Source organism: Melospiza melodia, chromosome 1 (assembly GCF_035770615.1).
Source record: "Melospiza melodia melodia isolate bMelMel2 chromosome 1, bMelMel2.pri, whole genome shotgun sequence".
NCBI classification, from domain to species: Eukaryota; Metazoa; Chordata; class Aves; order Passeriformes; family Passerellidae; genus Melospiza; species Melospiza melodia.
Window position 1 is genome coordinate 169,539,444 of NC_086194.1, and position 21,647 is coordinate 169,561,090.

General features: G+C 40.2%; 1 protein-coding gene across 8 annotated transcripts in view; it reads right to left on the minus strand.

Annotated features, from left to right (window-relative positions):
* The window catches only part of PTK2 (protein tyrosine kinase 2), a 187,245-nt gene that overhangs the window by 103,953 nt on the left and 61,645 nt on the right, over window positions 1-21,647 (minus strand). For all 8 annotated transcript variants that reach the window (XM_063174736.1, XM_063174746.1, XM_063174712.1 and 5 more), the window contains one exon: window positions 916-1,142. In XM_063174736.1, coding sequence (XP_063030806.1) covers window positions 916-1,110 — 195 coding nt within the window. In that variant the 5' untranslated portion in view covers window positions 1,111-1,142. The remainder of the gene's footprint in view (window positions 1-915; window positions 1,143-21,647) is intronic.

The following is a 21,647-nucleotide window of genomic DNA, read 5'->3' on the forward strand; positions in this document are numbered from 1 at the left end:
CATTCGTGGTTTTTTATTAATTTAATTTTCTCTTGCACAAAGGAAAATTAATAGAGGATAGAAGGAGAAACAAGTCTCCATCACTCCATGACAACCCTCTCTCCTCAGCAGAATCTTTGCAGTGGAATTTGAAGAGCTGTTGGAAGGAAGGAGCAGATGGGGACCTGCTTCCACAGCAAGTACCTCACAGCAGAAAACAACCCCACACACCACCTACCACCCTGCAAGATTCTGCTCTTGGAGGATGATTAAAAAACAAGCAAACCACAAAAGCATTTGACATGCTAAACTAGGCTTAGTTACAGTTTAGATACCACAAAACCTCAAAAATTTAAAGGATAAATGCAGAAAAGGTAAGATCTCAACATTAGAGAGGATGTAAGTTCACAATAAAGTGTTCTCATGCATATATAACATTTCCACAGAACTCTAAAAATTACAGATACTTATTCTCTAGAAAGTCACAACTTTTGGGTTTTTCCATAGATGAACTGAAGAACAATATAATAAAAACACAAGCAGCAGGTGACTAGAGGGGGAGAGGATGGAATGACTGTCTGGGGGAAAAACCAAACAATATTTCTTTCCCTAAGTGATGTACACATTATATTTAACCATTTTAAGCACATAAATACACACATCTTACAATTAAACACACTAATTTCTTATTATATCTTTAAAACATGCAAAATGTCATTTAATGTCACTTTCATCCCTGCCCTCATTCCTGCCTTGAGGTGTCACACAGGTTGGTACCACTTAAAGTTCCTGATTTTATGCAAAATATACAAAGGGTTAAGATTATTTTAAAATAAACCATGAAACTTTTATGTTTGTTTGCTTCCCATTTTTACCTCCCATTTTTGAAGATAACTTCAGCTAAGGATGGCACAAGAAAGCTGAAAAGGGACTCACTCGGACATCGGTGGCGTCTCCATGCCGGATGTTGCTGGCCCACGTTGTTGGCTCACTGTTGATTTCAAAGTAGTGGAAAACCTTCAGGACTCGTTCCATGGCCCCTGGGGAACGTTCCATGCCAGTACTGAGGTGAGTCTTTGCACCTGAACTTGGGGTGTGATTCAAGTTTGGGTCAAGGTAAGCTGCTGCCATGGTTTTGCTAGATGCTAGGTATCTGTCATATTCTAGGGAAAGGGAAAAAAAAGAAAGAAATTAATTTTAGTTATGCATGAATCATATACTTCTTCATACAAAGCATTTACCAGAAAACCATGAGGATTCACTTCCTTTTTGGAAAGCAACTAAAATATTTATGCATCTACAAACATAAAAACTTATCCAGATGACTACCAGAGAAACTGAAAGCCCCTTGGAGCAAGTGATCTGAACTTGAACACCACAATTATTTACAGAAGTGGTATCTTTAGCAAAACCTCTTCCATTTGTTTCTCAGTGACTTAACCCAGGTCCCTGACAAAGCCCTCAACACCAAGTAGCAGCTTTCAGTTCAAACAGTTTTCATCCCTAGAATTTGCCAAGTCTGCTCCTACAACAAACCTCTAAAGAGGGATAAGGAAACCCCAGCACTGAACTGGAGGCTCCCCACTAAGAAGCCACACACCAACACCAGGCTCTCCTGTTCCAAGGCTAAAACAATGAAATCTTCACTCCTTTTGTGCTAGTTTGGGAACCAGTGGCACACAAACCCACCCAGACTGAAGTTCATTATTCAGTGAGGAACCATTCAGATCACAGCTATCCCCCCTCTCAGCAATTTCTGAACAAGCGGCTAAGTTTTATTTTTCACTAGCCTGATTTCAAAGTCTGATGGCAAAAGGCACAGTGGTATGAGTCTGCATGTCAAAGGAAAAAGAAGAAAATTGCCTCTTGGCTACTGCTTCTAATTAGTCAGCCACAAGCAGATGGTGTCTGAGAAATCAATGCAGTCCAAGAGAAAAAGAGCAAAGAGCACCTCCTCCCTGCCTGCCAGCCCAGAGCATCATTCCAGTCTGCTGGCTGCAGAGAGCGAAGGACTGCAGGGCTCTGCTCCAGGCCTTGGGCAAGTGCACAGAGCTTTCCCTACCTCCTCCTCACAGGGAGGCAGTTTTGAAAATCTGAGTTAAAAATAAACTAAACTTGATCTTTTTGGCAAAGTGCTCTGAACGTCTTGCTGGTAGTAAACTGAATGTCCGAGCCCTGGTTCACCTCACTGAGAGGGACAAGAGAGACCCCCCTGCTTCCAGCTGAGCTCCTGTAATGCCTGGCTGCCCCTCAGAGCTTCAGCCATCATCACCCTGTCACCTGCCCAAGAAATGGCTCAGAAAACTATTGGAGAGGGGGGGAAAAAATCAAAACAAAACCCAGGTGATTTGATGTTCAGAACTGGTTTAGTTCCATGCCTGAGCTGCTGAACAGGGAGAGAAGCAGTGATCAGGGTGAGGGAGAGCATCTCCCCTCCAGCAGCAGCTGTGACAACACCAGCCACAGTAACAAACCCTGAGCTCAGCTAACAGGAATTAGCACCAGCAATATCAGTGCTTGAAATCTCCAGATCGTAGATAACATTTGTGAGGCTAAAACCTGACTGGAAGTATTAAGCATCTATGAAATTCTGATCCACCAGATAGAGAAGAAACAACAGCCCATCTGGGCAGGATGTCTTTACCTCTTTGAATAAATGGCTGAATTGCATTAATCCAAGGGAAAGGCAGGAACTTACACTGGACAGACAAAAGGCCTCTGATGTCCTGCCCTCGGGGGAGATGGTGAGAGCAGCCAAGGAGAAGCTTCTCCCAACATTCCCCCAGTGTTTCACCCTTGAGGGACTTCCCCCACCCAGTTTCCTATCTCTGTGAAAACTCAAGAAACCACTACAGCTTCATTGTTCCTCTTTTCTGGCCATAAATTAAAATTAATTAAGCCAACCTTAGACCCAAATTAAAGCCTCTCCTCCTCTTCACCCCTCATGAACAGACAGAGATCTGAAAATGACAGCAGCCCCTCAGGAACTCTTTGACTTCTCCTCACCAAAGGAGCCCGTGAGCTGTTTTTACACAAACATTGACTTTAAAGCTGAAACAGGCACCAAAATCTCCCCTCTGGCACAGTAACACCAAGACAACAAGACTATACAAGCTCCAAAGTGCAAGACTCTCTCCTGTAAGGTTAAAATAGCCATTGCTAAACCCCAAAGGTCCTCAGGGTAGGGAGTTTCACCAGGACAAATTCAGGCAGATGAATCCCAGCTTCCAACTGTTTGGAGTGAAATTGCAGTTTTCAGGCTCAGACAAGGCCACTGACCTTGTACAGGATGCTCTGCATCCTTCAGAACAACCCACCCTACCTCAAGGTCACTGGCGAAACTGCTGAGCTTTATTTAAAGTTTACATAAGCAGACAGCAGGGAGAATTGCTACAACACAAAGCAAAATTGAGTCATGTCTTCCCAGAGAACCATAAGAATGCCTGCTTTAGTATTAATTCACCACACTCCAGCCACTTAATACACAATTCATCAGGTTTTATGTGGCTGAAGAACAGCTATGGAGGGAGAAAAGCTATTGGGGAAACACCAAACCAAGCATTTACATGTCTAGCCATAGGCTTAAATATGGACAATCTCCATCCCTTAGGAGCAGCAAACAGGAAAGCAATGCAAGACTTCAGTACCTACACACTGAAGTGCTTTACAAGGTGTCATTTCAGTGGACAGGCAAACCACTATTATAATGTTTCCATATTCATCAAAATGTGGAATTAGACATCAGACTGACAGTACTGGGTACAGGGTCCGTTTTCACACGGTTATATTTCACAGAGGTTTTTCAAAGTAAAACAACCCCCTCCACAAAATTAGAATAGCAGTTTTCCTTCATTATTTGATCATCACTGGTTCCTTACAACTTCTTTTAAAAAGCCCAACGTTTACTTTATGAAGCACCAAAGCAGCAATAAATCTGATAGCTCCAGGTACAGAAACACATGCCATATCCCTGCTTATGGACCTATTAACATTCCCATTAAAACCAGCCCCGGGGTTTGAGCTTGTAGTGTGACTGTAAAACTCTGCCCCAGGCCAAAACTTTGTAAAACACAGCTGCTGTTAAACAACTACTTTACAAGAGCTGCTGGTTGTTTTACGATACAAAGAAAGCTCAGGTAACAACACCACGGTGCTTATTTGGGCTGTTCTAAATTCAAACCAGACTGGTGAGTAATGCTGCAATTACACATCTCAGTTTAAATGAGCAGCTTTAATCCTCTTGGTATTAAATAGACAGGTAGAGTGTGCTACCATGGGCCAGAAACAAGCTACAGTCAACTAAAAGAAGGCAGATTTAGACTGCATATAAATCAGAAATTTTGGACAGAGCAACCTGGTCTAGTGAAAGGAGCTCATGCTCATGGCAGGGAACCTGGAACTAGATGATCTTCAAGATCTTTCCCAACCCAAAGCATTCCATGATTCTATGACTTAATTCTACTGTATTTTATTGGATCTTGTGGTGTAAAAAGCTAATGGTCTAAAGTCAAGCATCGTCAAATTTCTTTGTATGCAAGGCTCTGTGCCAGCATCCCTCAGAGCTTCCAAGAGGAAGGACTATTGTTCTCCCAGGGCTTGCACTTCAGAGAAACCCCTGGGATTTCTCAGTAATGTCAAGGACTATTCCAAGAGTGGGGGAGGAGCAAAGCAAACCAGCAAAGCAAACCAGCCCTGCTGAGATGCTGCAGTTGTACCAGACTACAACACAAGATGTTTTTACTATTGCTGAGAGGGTTTTCTTTACTGTGGTGGGAGTACCTGAGATTTAGGCAAGTTGAATCTGTCTAGAAGTTATTTCCTCTCAATGTGACTCCTCCTGACACATTCCCATATTTGCTGACTGTATCAGAAACAAAGTCAGTGTTATGACTTCCAGGAGCACAATCAAAGTTCTAAGTCACGTTTCACTATGAGCTTTGAGTACTCAGAAATTAAATCATTTCCACTAATGAGACAGTCAAAAGTCATTAAAAAATATTTAAATCAATTAACTGCAAATTGGTTAATAAAGTGATAGTAGAGGCATCTCATAAGGAAAATGGTTTCAATGCAAATAATGTCTTCAACATCAGCAGTTTGATAATAAAAAATAATTTAAAAAATAAACAACACTTCCTCTTATTAGTGTTGGCTGATGGCCAACAATGCAGTGCTAACAAGTTCATGTTACAAGGAACCAAGCTGTAATTATTCACATTATTCACACTGTGACTCCACATTGTCCTTTGTAGATACCATGAAATCTTATTATTCTTTAACCTCTACATTCTGATCCCCATCTAAGGCTTGAAGGCTTTGACATCTATGAGCTAAAGCCCCTTCCAGGTGGCATTTCTGCAAAATAACTTGGTCCATCTAAATTCAAACCTATACAAATCTGAAAAAATCTATAAAATCTGTTAGAAAAGCTAAGAATACAGTAAGGATTCAGAGTTCATTTTGCTCTCTGGTCCTGGTACAATAATCCTTCTGCAAGACTTAAAATACTTTCAAATATGACTTAATTATTAAAGTAAATAAAAGATTAGATTTAGATTGCTTGCACCTTTGACAAACAGCTGCTTTACTGGACAGACTGACTGCAAAGCAGCTTTCCAGAGGACCTGGATGTCTTGGTGACACCAAGCCAACCATGAGCCAGCAAAGTGTCCTTGCAACCATCAGGCTCCTGGGCTTTGTTCCCATCCTGACAAGAGAGACAGGGACATTACTGAGAGAGTCCAATGAAGGGCCACAAAAACAGGCCAGGAATTTGAGTGTCTGTCATAGAAGGAAAGGTTTAAATAAATGGGATAGTTTGGCCTGGGGAAAAAAAGCTCAGGGGGATTTTCCAAATGTGTGAATTGGTAAATACAGTAAAGATGGAGCCAGACTGCTCCCAATGGTGCCCAGTGATACATTTATTTATTTGGGCATGAAGGGACAAAACAGGAATTTCCATTTTAAGTATTAGGAGAAAGTTTTTGCACTACACAGGCGGCTGAACACTGCAACAGGTTGCCCAGAGGTTGTGGAATCTCCATCTGTGTGTATTCAGATCACAGCTGGACACAGTCCTGAGCAAGCTGCTGTAGGCTGACCCTGCTCTGAGCAGAGGCAGAGGAGGATAAATCTCCACAGGTGCCTTGCAACATCAGAAATTTTGTTATTTGGCAATAAAAACCAAATTAAGGATTTATTTCACACTCTAAAATCATAAATCATCCGGAATACATCTCACATCAGAGAGTAAACATCTCGTGCATTTCAAGCTCAATCCATTTTCACAGCTTGTATTAAATCCTGCTGTAACTCACCTTGCAAATATTAACTTGACTATCTCAACCTCACAGACAGGAAAGGTGTAAAGTACAATTTTAACTAGGATCCCCACGACAAAGGCTGTATTTTTGGGGCCTGTGTTGAGAGTCAGCACATTGCTGACTTTTGGTATTCCATCACCTGATACAAACACATCCACAGCACAGAAGCAGCAAAGGTGCCAGGTGTGTGACGAGCCCTTTTTGCATTTCCTTGATGTCAACATCTTGTTACACATTTAAGGATGAAACCTGGAGAAAACCATCAGGTTTGTGATTTCAAATTAGGGATGGACTCAGAAAGAAAGGACAAGGGCTATTTTTTCCTTTTATCATCACTTTAGCCTTCAAAGACATTCAGTAATTTCAGCTATTTCCAAAAATCACGTTGGAATGTCCCTGTTTGTTCCCTGCTGAGTTTATTTTTCTTGTACTTCTTCTTTCAGCTAATGCTGATGTTCAAAAGCAAAAGAAAAAAGGAGCAATCCTTTGTTCCACTTTACCCTGCCTTTCAGCTACGTTCACTGGTTTTGGCAATATTTGCTATGACTACATCCAAGAACACATTTATTTATTTATTTATTTCTCTTGCTGCCACTTTTTAGTCCCTCCCTGGTCACTGCTTTCTCCCTACTCCAAATATATTTATTTTTAAGTGCAGTATTTGTAGTCAAAAGCATTTATCAAGGTTCTCAGGTCAAAGTATAAACTCAGACACATTAAAACAATTTTAAAATCAAGTTCTTAGTACCTATTTTAGCCTAAATCATCTCACCAAGTACTTCACTGCATTAGTATGGAATAGAAAACCAGTACTGGCAATTCCATTTTTTCCCCTCAGGGAATATTGCCTGAAAAGTTACTGAATCTGTGTCTCAATACAGTTGAAAGATAATACAAACCAAAGTCAAAACAAGTTTAGCAATACAAATTGCCAATATGGGAACATTTATTTCAATTATAATAATGTTTTAGGAGATTAAACATTCAAGGAAGCATGAAGGAGGAATTCAGACACAGCATGAACTACAAGACCCACATGAAGTGAAGCAATATGACAATCCTGGGCCTGTAAGACAAGGATAACTCACTAAAAATCAATAATAAACAAAGTATAAATAAATTAATGCATCACCTAAATTAAATTAAACCATGCCATATTCCCTGCACAGCTGCTATGGTCAAAGGCTGCTGAAGAACTCAGAGTGGATTTTGCTGAGTGCTGTTCCTGGGGTAGCTGCCCCTTGGGATGACAGGATTGACAAAGTTTCAGGGGACAGACCAATGGTTAAACGTTTGTCCTGTCAAGCAGCAATTTTCCAAATGTCCCAAAAAGTCTTGTGCTCATCCACCCTGCATTCAAAGTACCACTCATCCTTCTCACTAAAAATCCCACATGATTAAGCCCTAATGTACCTTTAAATACTCAGTTTAACCCAATTTTATTGGAACATTACATAATCTGTGCTATCAGCAATTCCCTTTGGAGTCAGCACCATTTTCTATTTTTAATATTAAAAAATTAAATAGTGAGGAAACATCAGTTGTGTTGGGAATACAAGAAAATCAATGTCTGTACAAGCTTTAATTAGAACACAGTATCCAGTTAGATACTTGCCTAATTTCTCAACAGCACTCTGAACTTTCACTGTGGTCCCTTGGCACCATTGAAATTCAAATAAACACTAATCTCCCCTTGAATTTTCTGTTGCTTGCTTCTAGAAAACTCTGGAGAATTAGAGGGGTGCAGTTTTATTTGAAAAGACACCAGAGAAATGAGCAAGTAACAACTGTGCAATTTTAAAATAAAGATTTGAATTAATTTCTGTGTATTTTGAAGCTGCACTACTTGTTGGCAGCAGCCCTTGCTATGAAAATTGAAATATGGGACTGAAGGAATGAATTCAAATAATCTTTTCTAACACTCCTGTCTGAAATATTGCTCCAAGGAGGACCCACATAGCCCAGCTGTTCTTCCAAACAGCTTTAGAAGAAAATACAAGCAGGAAGAGTTTACTGTCCTTCTTGAATGGTAAAAACTAATGAGAATGGTGATGATGCAAGGCTGCTTCACGGAAATTAAAAACCAGAACTCCCTGAAACTAGAGGCAGCTGAGGAGAGCAATGAGATATCCCAACTACACACTGTCGAGGCTTAACACATTTGGCTTTGGCCACCATTCGATTTTACCTGGGAACTCCTGGTTTTATATTACTGAATGACACCATCCCAGCCTATAATTCAAAATGTTCCAGCTATCTTTTAATGTTTAACCCCCTTTAATAATTTTAAGTGTGAGATAAAAGGCACTTAAGTGTTCAGGAGGAACAGCATGACAACAGCCTTGCTGTTGCTGGCAGGGCAATGGCCTCTTACAAAATTCAATGACCTGTAAAAAGTTTTCCTTGGGTTTCTTCTGGCTCAGGTGTTTCTCAAAGCCAGTAACAACAGCCTCTGGTACATAGGCAGAAATCAAGAAAAACATGATTCCTTACTCTGTACTCTGGCTAAGTCAAGCTAGAAACAGATAAACATACACTGCATGGACCACTTCAAGATTTGTATTTAAAAAAACCAATAACCAACAAAAAATAATAAAGCCTTAAAAAGGCAATTTAAAACACTTCATCCACTCCAAACAGATCATCAGGCTCCTGGAGTCAGCACCAATGAGTCCATACTGCTTTGTATCAGAACACAATTTATGGATTCCCCACCAGTGCATCCATCCCAGGTGGGTGCTGTGCAGGGCTGTGCAGGGCTGAATCCAAAGCCAGGACTCACCAACCCCCTGCGGGGGGAATTCTGCCTTGGACAGGGTCCCTTGTTCCCACACTCCTCCAGAAAAAAGGGATTTCTGTGCTGTGCACTGCCCTGCTAAGGGAAGGGCATTCAGGGCTTTTGCTCTTTTCAATCCCAATGAAGCTCTGAGGTTTCTGGTGGGGTTTTCCAGTGAATGCATCATTAAATCTCTGAATGGAACCATCAGCACTGAAAGGCTCACAAAATTGGAATCATCCAAGAAAACACCTTTGGTGTCCAGTCAAAGCACTTCTCAGTCCTTTACCTTCAATCTAACACAGGGCTACTGAACCTTTCTTAATTAATTAAAGCAAGTCTAATATACCACCGGGCCTGAAGTTTGACATTTACACTCTACTGAGAAATAAGGAATTCACAATTTTAAGGGAAAAGTCTCACCAAAATAACATGATTACAATATAAAGTGGGTTCAGAATGTGTGTTTTAGGGGTTTCTTCAACCTGCAGTAAACAGAGAGGAGTCAGACAACAGCTTACCAAAGAACTGATATTAGAAAAACGAATTCATTTTTCAGAACCATCTCCACTATGTATGTCAGATCAGCTAAAAAATTTGGCTTTGCATGAGACACAAATGACCAGAAGGGTTAAAATTTCTAGAAGAGCTAAAGAAGGTAACAGCTGCCATTAGACCATTCTACTTCCAACTGAGTCACTACTTCCTGAGGTTTGTAAGCTAGGGGAAGGAAGCCATTCCAACTGGTATTAACCAGCCCAAATACATTTAATTTAGGGCTTCCTTAAAGAGAGCTCTCTGAAAGTGGAATTTAGTACTTAAAAGGATAAAATATTGGGTCTGTGGTAGAAAAATTAATTGGAACCTGGAAGAGGTGGGTTCAATTCCCTAAAGCAAGACAAGCTTCAGTACAATTAAGTTTCCTCAGTTTTGCCACTTCCAGTTGTGGAAGGAATCATGCAGAACACCACAGGAATAATCAATCACAGTACATGTGGCACTATTTTCATCTCCTCTCCAACCCCCCCCTGACAGGAGACACCCTGGCTCAAAACCTCATCATGCTTTGCAACACATGAGCCATAATTACAACACAGCCTGTGCCAAAACCCACATCAGCCTCTTCCACTAAAGCAACTGTTTGGGTTGCTCCATCTAATCCATCTCATCCCACCTGAGATAACCCAGATATTGATTTGTTATCTAATTTCAAACAACGGGGAATGGGGTCAGAAATACCAGAAATATCTAATTCTACTGCTACACATTTCAAACTCAGAAGTAAAATGAGTTTTTGCAGGTTCTGTGACAGCCCATCCATGGTGGATCAGCACAGACCCAGCAGCACTGAGGTCCCAAACCACCAGTGTGAGCATATCCTCCTCATGGCAGGGGAGCAAAGGAGACGGGGTGACAGGTTTAACATCCTCATGGTTTAACATCTTCATGGTGGAGAAACTCAGGCACACCTGAAGGCACCACGTCAGCAGGTTTCACCAGCCCCACAAGAATTTACTGCACCTTTTTAGAATATATTTGATAATGGACAGGTATTAAGTAAGAAGCTCATAAAGATGCAACTTACTTTACAGTGCATTTTTCTTCTATTCAATTATTTCCCTGGAAACAATAAATCAATTCCCACCATCACGGTGATGAAATATGCAATTTGTGTGTGACAATCTCACCATTTGCAGAAACAGCAGGTGGTAATAAATTAAGTTGGTGTGACACAAACAAGACACCTCCATAAGCTCACACCCCACACACAGAGGTATCAATCCATCCCCCTTCAAGCCTCCACCAGAACACACAGGAATATTAATTGGAGAGGGGGGATGCACTTGTACACGTGCAGTTTTGAAATGCTGAATTGACTTGGCCTGAGAACACAATGCAAAAGGATTTGGCAATTAAAACACCTTTGCACATGAGCTTCAGGAAGCAGAGTTCTTACCTATTTGCAATCTGTGCTCTTAATATGCTTGAATTAAAATAAATACTTCACAGTAGCTAGAGAGAAAACAGAAGAACAATCTCCTTCAGCAAGGAGTGTGTGTGCTTTAATATGTATGAAAATATTTCTGCACAAAACCTGAATGTTGTGACAATACACCTTCCATACCATAAACATGCAGCAAGTCAGAGGTGCCAGGGTCAGAAGTACCTGGAAACACTTTAAACCCTACCTTAAGTGAATAGGAGCAAGAATTAGGAAAAACTGCACAAATTAATAAAATTATGAAATATTCTAAACAAAGATGACAAAGTCTTTCATCAGATTACCAATTTTTGCCTGAAATTGGGTCTTTGGGATCTTTGTGACTTGGAAGAGGTTCTGTCAATGCTTACTAAAGGCAAGGGGTGTCTTCAGCATTACACAACTCCTTGCCAGCAGAGAATTATGGATTAATTTTTTTCTATTTTAGCCCCACGGTTCAACAGAAAAGTCAATGGAATTTCCAGAACATCATCTGCATTGTTCAAAAGTCCAGAGAAGCACAACTAAAATAATGAAGGGGCAGAGCAGGAGCCTTGTGAAGGCAGCCTAAAAATGGCAGGACTCCAGATGGGAGCTTGATCAATATTTACAAGATCCACAAGGATGGATAAACTGATATTAAAAGATTCTCTACAAGTCTCTAATGCAGTGGATAATGAAGAAATCTAAGGACAGACTGTAGATAACATTGATGCTCACACATTCTCCTGAGAGAGTCACAAGTAGGAGATGCTGTCCAAAGAGACAATCACTGATGGGTTAAATTATTTTAACATTAAGAACATCCATAAAAGCTTCACTTTTTGCTTCTGCTATTGAAGGTGAAATACAGAATTCTGGAATGGTTTGGGTTGGAAGGGACCTTCAAGTTCATCTCATTTCAACTCCTGCCATGGGCAGGGACACCTTCCACAATCCCAGGTTGCTCCAAGCCCCCATCCAACCTGGCCTTGGACACTTCCAGGGATGGAACATCCACAACCTCTCTGGGCAACCTGTGCCAGGGCCTCACCTCCCTCACAGGGAAGAATTTCTTCCTAATATCTAATCTAAACCTCCTGTCCTTCATGTTAAAGTGGCTCCCTCTCCTCCTGTCACTCCAGGCCCTTGTCCCAAATCCCTCTCAGCTCTCTTGCAGCCCCTTCAGGCACTGGAAGGGGCTCCAAGGTCTCCCTGGAGCCTTTTCCTCTCCAGGCTGAACAACCCCAACTCTCCTGGTTTGTCTCCATAGCCAAGGTGCTCCAGCCCCATGATCAACTTAATGGTCTCTCCTGGACTTGTTCCAAAGGTCAGATATAACCCTTGGGGCTTCCAAAAAGTTCAGATGAAAATACAGATACACAGCTTTGGAAGGTTTTGCACAGACTACATTTATCAAGTCAATAGATGTCAGTGCAAAACAATGATGGCCATGCTTAGAAAAGCCTGAAATCAAGTCAGAAAACTAAAAGAAGTCAGAAAACTAAAAGAAAACTATTTTTATTATAGAACGGCTCAGAAAAATAAACAACCCTATGAAAAAAAGCCCATCTATGAACACATCCAAAAAGCCTACACTGAATATAGTCTGATCCTTTATAAGGGTTCACATAAGTATGTTAAAAAAACAAACAAACAAACAAACAAAAACTAAGAAAATTAAAGATGTCCCATCACTCAGGCCTTATTTTTCAAGTTTCTGTGAAAAATATTTTCTTGCACACAGTTTAAGTTCCCATGTATAGTTTGACATCCAAAGATCATTAAAGGAATTTGTCTGGTTTCTCAGACATGCCTGTGTTAGGAGCTACAAAATTGATAAATGGTCATTTCTGAAGAGTGTATTTGTACAGAGGTTTGAGTTAATTTTTCAAAGGCAAGCAAGTTGTCACCAGAGGCTGCTTCACCAACTTAATAATTTCTCCTTGCTGCTGCCAAAGCTGCAGAATTTGCCACCCCTTTCCTCCCTGCCAAGCATTTCCTCATCCACTCTCCCCAACCATGGAGCCCTTGCTTCCCTCTGAGCCCTACTGCTTAAATGATTTTTGAGTTGCTTTTACACATTAAGACAGAATAAATCAGTCTGGCCTTATTTTTTTCTGGTTTTGGTGGGGGTTAGTTTTTCTTGGGGTTCACAGTCTAAAACTGACACTACTCTAAGCCTCTGCTGCTAATCTATTCAATAACATTTACTGATTTTCAATACCTGGTCAAGAGAGAAGTGAAGATGAAAGGCAAAGGGGGACAGAGAACAAGTAGGAGATGAAGAAGAACTATTCCACTGAAATGAAGAAGACAAACATAATTAGGTGAAAAATACCAGTATTACAAATTCAAGTGTAATTTCCAACTTTTTCCTCTTTCTTTAAAGCCATTTATCAACTGTTAGCTGGTACCCGGACAAGTTTGAAAAAGACCAAGGATCTTTAAAGGGGCAGAAGTTGACGGAATTCTGCGGGAACAGGATAAACAAGTAAGGTTTGTTTGCATCTGAGGAAGGCGATGAGCACCTGTAATTTGCACCAAAATCAACAAAACAGCTGATCACTGACTATCACGGCACCATCCACAGCTCTCCCGCCAGGCACTGGAATTTTAAAGAGGTGACAGGAACTTTTAAGATGTAATGAGGTGCTTCTTTTCCACCAGAGACCAACTGAACACATGACAGAACAAGTAACTACAATGAAATGCAAAGGAAAAGGTTAATTTGAGATATGCCTGGCACAGCCAACAGCAGCATAAGCACAACTAACCTCTAATTATTTCCCATTATTTTGCAAATGTCAAAGTATGGTCTTTAAAGATGCTCAGCATTTGTCAGGAACATGATTTCATTACATTTTAATCAGCTGCAGAATATTTCACTTAGCAAGTGAGTTCCATGGCTGACAGGAATTCCACAAGAAAAGCTCACTTAAAACGCAGTTATGTTCTTCTGTCAAAGACAACACCAGAGGAAAACCTGAGACATCAAGAGTTAATAGGATTTGCTCTGAAGAAATGAGCTGCAAATGATTTTCACACTCCAGAAGGAAATTAGTTTTCCCACTTTAAGAGGTGAACAGAAGAATACTTTGCTAATACAAAGAAGAGTACAGAGCAGCATACTTGATGAGACTTCATGGTTTACCCTACCCCTTTAGGCAAAATAAATAAATTTTTAAAAATAAATAAATAAAGATCAAGCCCCTAAACTAACAGCCCCAAGCCACTATTTTCCACTTAAAGCAATCCTACACATTTTAAAAGTTTTAAGAAAGACCAAATTCTGATTCATTAATGGGCAACACTAATTCCTTATTTAAGATGTCACTTAACAGCGACGGAAAACATCCCTGTTCCACCCTTCTTTGTGGAAAATGCATTTTTCACAGCAAGAAGCCGAGCTCAGCCTGTGACACAGAGCAGAGGAGAGACAGGCCCAGAGGGGGTGAAGCTGAGAGAAAAATCCCCCCAGGAACAGACCCCGGCGGGTTTGGCAGCACAGCCCAGCCCATTTCCCCACTCACTGCAATGAGCCCCTGCCATGCTCAAGGTCAGAAACTCAGTTTATTTCAGAACAACTTCGTCATATTTGAAGTTTCTGGGACCAACTCGAACTGTGGAAGCTTTTCTTGACACCAGTGCATGCTCATTTTATTTTTTTTCTTTTAACTAGACAACTCAAGATTCTTCATTGTTCCAATGAATCGAAAGAAACTCAGAGCATAAGGACTTTGGAGATGTAAACAACTAATACCAAAACTAAACACAACCCTGGTTCAGTCTTTATTTACATCACTCTTATGATATACAAGGTAATTTTAAAAAAAATATCTCTTCTCCATCTTCCTTTGAATCACAATTCAGTCACAGCATTTAACAGGACAGGACTTGAAAAAAGTTAAATTATTTCCCTGATGTGTCTGCCTTCATTGTTAAGTTCTGTCACCTTCAATATCTGATGTTAAAAAAACCAACCTAAAATCAGAGTTGTTGCTTTTAGAAAGTGGATAAATGCCCAGAAAAAAAAAAAAAAAAGCTAAATACTTTTTTCCCTCATTTTTCAGATGTAAGACATAAATTTTAAATTGGATTTGTTCTTTCAGAGTCTAATTTAAAGAAGACAATATACTGCTGTACAGCATATATTAAACATACAGATTGATCTCAATGCTTTAAAAGGCACTTAGCAAAGATGTACACCAATATAAAGTATTTAGAAAGAAATTATTTGGGATAGAATTTGTCAATTCTTATAGGATATTTTAGAGGAAAGGCTTAAATTCCATGTTTGTTTGTTTCAATGCAAGAAAATTAAGATTAAAAGGAGACAACAAATTAGGCTGGGAGTATAACTATAAACATGTTGTTTTGACAGAAAGCTCTGAGCTTATAAATCAAGTTATTATAACATTTATACAATCTTCTCTTATATGCTAAAGAAAACAGTTCACAGTGATAAAACAAACGGCACCTCTCTGGTCTGAAACGAAAGAGAAAAAAGAAAAAACCCACAAAGTAATAATTAAGCAAAAAATAACAGTCCATCTAAAAATTTAGTGCCAAATTACAGTGTACCATCAATGACAAAGAAAATACAGGCCAGAATTGACAAATCCACAACCTAAAGTGTTCCAGATCCACTTTTCTTCTTCAGTGGAGCCTTGATTCCCCAAAGCAACACCCACCCCTGTGGATTTCCAGCAGACTGGAATACACAATTGTGGTGGTGGTGAGTGCTGGAGTAGCTGAGTGCCCTGGATGAGGAAGGAGGAAGATTTCAGCACCTGAAAGGACCCAGCTCTATAAAATCTGCCCAGTCAGTCACCAAGGACACATTTTATGAGCAGCTTTATTGCAGAGCAGGAGGTTGTCCTTGGGAGAAGAGAAGGGCACAGCTCAAGTCTCACTGCCTGATCTGCGATACTTTCCTAGCAGAGAAAAGAAATAAAGCTGCACATTTTAATTCCAATTTACAACAAAACTGGCAACATTAATACTGTGAGTGCAGACTGGATATACAGAGCAAGGAGAGCTCTAAAAAGAGAAGGAAAAATATTCAAGAATTTTGTGGTAATAACCTACAAAAAGTTATAGATTAACTATTATTTTGTACAATTATTGTAGGGCTGAAGCATCACGTGTACCACAGACAGCAACAAAACTGAAATTCATGATAATTCCCACATTAGGGAAAGGGAATGACTCTCACTTCCCAAAATGTAGCATTATTCCAAAAAATCACAACCTCTTGTTTATGTTCCTACCACTGAACAGGAAAATACTCACTGGATTGAGACATCAGTGACTGATTCATAAAATAAAATTATTATTCTTTGCAGACATAAAAAACTATTTTAAGTTGAGGTTAGGTGTCCTCCCTCTTAATTTTATGTCTCCAAATACTGTGTTCATACTAATCTTTCCTGAATTTCCCAATACCATGCTGAAAACACACAGAAGATTTGTGACTGCAAGTTTCAAACCTGTCCTCGTTTCTCATTCTTCTGAAGATGCACAAGCCTTTGCAACCACACAAGTAACCTGAGACACCTGGATTTAAAAATCCTTCAGCCAGTATTTCTGACCTCTGTGAACTCAAAAATACAGACCCAAGTTTGATCCCATCTTACAGCCAGTTTCAAGTATGAGAGCTTTTCCCCATTTTTTCTTTGTTCCTTATATATTTACACCCAAATCCTCCCACTGTGGATTATTTTACTTTGGCTTGGCTGTGATTTTAACATTAAAAAAAAACAAACTAGAGATAAATCTGGATTAAACAGAAGTGACTGGTTGCCATTGCTTTTCTCTGCTGGATAAACATGAGGTGTGTTTTAACTTGCCTGGCTTTTCCTACAGGATGAAACAGGAATTGTGAACATGACCTTGCTGTGCATCCAGGAGCACCCAGGGTGTGCTTGTTCCTGATTTCAGATAATTCCCATTCCCATCTCCAACAGTCACTGCTCCCTCCCAGAACACACCAGACACAGGGAAAGGACAACAATTATCCCTTCAAATTTTTGGAAGGAACAATTTCAGAGATTCCAGGCTGATTTCAGCATCAGCAATTAAGGATTTAGATAATTCTGAGTAGAAGACTATCTGAAGGAGGGTTTATCACAGAAATGATTTGGCAGCCACAGCAAGTGCTCCTGACAACACCTTGGTTTTCATCAGTGTGGGAGATTACTTAAACTGCCCAAATGTATCACAGCCAGAGCTGGGAAGAGAAGTGAGATGTGGCAGATAAGAACTTTATTCAAAAAGCATTTTTATTGCACCCCTAGACTGACAAAAGACACTTAAATTATATTTAGATGTGCAAGTTTGGTACTTTGAGCATGAAGTCCAACACTACTGGTCAATACAGGCCACACAGCCTGTTCCAGAAGAACTAAATTAATGCAACCAAAACCAGCAAAAAGTTTATTCAGTATCACATAAAACCAGAACCTATACAAACACCAAAATTACTCTGGAAAGAAGAAAAATAATGGATGTTTTTCTACCAAAAGACCTGATGATGCCTTTTATTAATATATTCAGTTTTTATATCCTGTATCTATAAAACAGTATATAATATATTTTATATTAGATAGTCTATGAAATATTATGTGTATGTATTTAAGAAATATAAAAGCAAAATATTGAAGGGACAAATCTTTCATTTCAAGGACAGGAACAAGGAAGAAATTCTCTAGTGTGAGGGTGGTGAGGCCCTGGCACAGATTTCCCAGAGCAGCTGTGGCTGCCCCATCCCTGGAAGTGTTCATGGTCAGTTTGGATGGGGCTTGGAGCAACCTGGGACAGTGGAAGGTGCCCCTGCCCATGGCTGAGGGGGTTGGAGTGAAACGATCTTGGAGATTCCTTCCAACCCAAACTATTCTGAGGTTCTACAGCATCCTCCCAACTCTGTCTAAGAACACCACAGGCACTAAGTCCTCACAATTACAACCAGAACAAAGTCCCCCTAATTTTAGTTTCAGAAGCACATGCAGAAAAGCCCACCTTCTGCTGAAGCTGGTTAGCTGATAAAACCTTAACTCACTGCCCTGACAGGCACCATCCCTACGTGCCCATCCCACTTCCATGCCAGAGGACACTGGTTGGAACAGCTCAGGGTGTAAATCTTAATTTCTTTGCCTCTCTCATGATAAACATGACACAGGAATCAGCCCTGAACTGGGAACAGATACACAGCTCCTGTCACCCTTTTCCTCTGGGGAGGGGCTGGGATGGATATCTGCAGCATCCACATGCTCCTATTTGACAGGTACAGCTCTACAGAACCATAAATCAGAGACCTTTTAATTCTGCCAGCATGAGTCAGGACTGCTGCAATCAAACACCTGAATGGACAAAAAGCTGCTGTTCAAGTACCTGGCAATGCAATTGGTTGCATAGGAATCATTTGTTAGGATCAAATTGACAAGGCTGCTCGACTCCAAAGTACCTTTGTTGCAATTCTTCAGATTATCTTGACCAACCATCGTGACACAGGCTGAGACAAAACCCCCTTTGAGCTGAACACACTGAGATTCCAGGAACATGATTCCTACTATCTCCCCATACCAGCAAGAACAGATCATTGCTGAGTTGCAAACATATTAGCAGAAAAGTTGTGAGAAGTTTCAATCCTATTGCCCCTTATCTTCCAAAATCAGCAAAGAAGTTACAGACCACACCCAGTTCCTTCCCAGAAATAAAGATGTAACAGGACTGCAGACCATTACTCACCCTGCAATCACTTATGATGAAAATGTTCCTTGCTCCTATGACCTCTAGATGGATGTTAAAGGAGAAAACTCAAATGGTATGGGAATCCATGACAAAATACTGGCAATTCAGTGATTAATTTTACTTTATTGAGAGGCATGGTTCAAGTGAGGAAAGTCTGGTTTTACTTTTAGTTCTACATGAAGTAAAAAGTTCAGCTTTGGGTCTCAAAATGCCACTGTTGAGTTCATTACCCTCATCCCCTGCTGATGTGATGCTGCACAAGACATCACTGAAGAGCTCAGGTGCTGTGAGCTGCTGTCCCAAGGCACAGCAGAACTGAAGCACACACTGGTTTTACTCCTGTATTCACTCAAGATGAGGAGACTCAGGCCATGGAAAAAGCTGTTTCTCCTTAGACATTTCCCTGGTAAATCAAGGGACAACACTTCATTAGCAGATTCCAATTTAAATAGGAAGTACAAACCCCCAGTGCTTGCTGTTATGGATCTGAAATCACTGGCAGGAGAAACACTACAGAAAGCAGTGACAGTGCTTGGGGAGAGGATTAACCAATCTCCCTTCTGATAAAGTAACAAACCTTGGTTATCAAATCAATACATGGGAAAGGGGAGTTTGTTTACAGGTTATTTTCAATAAAATGACTCAGCAGGACTGAATACACACAGAAATGCTTTTCTTACTATCTGTGCTAAGCTACATTAAATATCAGAAGAGGACAACCCCACCCTCTTTCCACATGCCAATAAATCCATGCTGGGCAACCACCAGTGACCTCCACACCTCAATCACCTCCAGACCTCAGCAAGCCCCGTCCTTGCAAACCCAGCAGGGAAAGCTGGCACTGGCAGCTCTCAACGTGGATTCAACAGGAGATACTGCAGGGATCTCACTGCTTTAGCACCATGATGAAATCTTCATGAATGATACAATATTTCTGTAACTCCTATAATCAAATACTCCTACGATGTCCTGTACTTAAGCTTTTTTTATATAGTATTTAACAAAGATATTTCCTTATGTCTGGCAAAAGCTGTTGTGCTGGGTTATAGAATTCAGCAGCTTGTACAGGTTTCCCTATATATTGTTATAGTGTATATTAATCTATAAAGTCTCCAGTTTTTAATAATTCCATGAACAAATCCATATCAGGTCATGAATTTAGGAATACTAGTGAGGGTTTTTTTCCACACAATTAATGAAAAGTACATCATCTTGCTGGCATATCAACATTTTTACAAAACATGACTTTGCAACTGTTCAATTTCAGCAGCACTACATCAAGTGAAGAGTTGAGACAGCCTAAAACATTTCTTACAAATACAACACCAGTCACAAAAGCTCATTTCAGTACCACAGTCCCACCAAAAAAAGCTTCCAAAAGAGACATTGCCCAATTAAATGCATTTGCTAAGAACACAAAAACAGGTAAGAGATCATCTTTGGTACCTAATGTTGAAATACAGCAAGTCTTGCCAGGTTAACTGGGCAAATCAAATTATGCACATGTCTATAAATGTATTTTACATACAGAAAATAAATATACACAAACACATAATGGGACTTGTGATAAAGAAATTTCAAATATAAACTGCATAAGAAAGCAATTAGGGCGACAAACTCCTGGTTAACTTTTCTGCTTAATGCATCATTTCCAACAATGAAACACTCACTTGGGTTCCAACTTCCACACTTTACAGTTACACTTGTTTTCCAATGCTTCTTTAAAAGGATCTTTCAAACATTTTGTTTTCCTTATTGAAGTTTTAGTTTTTTTCCAGGCAGCTCAGAATTTAATTCCAAGCTGCTTCACTGGCTCATTACCAGGTGCTACAATTGATAAGATCACACATCTCCATTACCCAGAGAACACCAAATGCTCCCCCAGCCCTTTAAAACAATCACTTTCCTTTCTTGTAAGAATATCTCCAGCTCCATCTTCCATTCCAGTCGTCCTTGAATGCGAACAATCACCCCAGTGGGAACGCAGCAGACTCCCTGAGCTGCACAGTTCTGTATTTTCAAGAATATTGAGCTACCACACGTTGTGCTGTAACACTGGAAGGGAACTCCCCTTGCTTTTCCAGATTATTTTCCACCTTTAAATATATCCAGGCATATCAGGAATATGATACTCTGAGCAATCCAGTCTAGTGGAAGGTGCCATGGGCAGGGGAGCTGGAACTAGACAGATATTTTTAAGGTCCCTACAAGCCCAAAGCATTCTGTGCTTCTATGAACTTTTTGCCTTTAAAATTTAGTGGTTTGATGAGATTAACATTATTTTTCTTCTTTCTACAAAAACCTCCCCAAAAAACAGGAACTGAAGAGATGCTTTTCATGGTTTTCAAGTCTCATAGCTCAAGAAGCTACAAAGTTATCACTAAGTTTAACAAAAGTTTAGGCAACATTACCATTCAGAAGGAAATGGCCAATGTCGCCCATGTGGTTAGCCAACAACACTGACAAACGACAGACCAGACTTTTCCCAGTTGTTTTCCTCTCAGACACCACGGGAAAAGCACCAAATGTCACTCCTAAACTACACCTATAGAGCAAAGAAAAATGCAAGAGCAGCTGCTTCCCTCCAGTCACTTCAGCTGAAGCTCACTGAGAAGATGTAGCAGAACAATCATACAATCAGAAAAGCTTTTTTTTCCTTTCTACACACAAGAACAATTATATTTCTATGTTAGATATACAATGTCTATGGCAAAGAAGCAGGATATCTTTCTTTAGAGATTATTTACCTGCCTACAGCCTTCATAGCAACTTCCCTTACTCCATTTTCTATGACTGTGTCCCTCTTAGTGATCACCTATCACATAAAAACCTAAGGGCCTGTTGGACTGAATGTTAT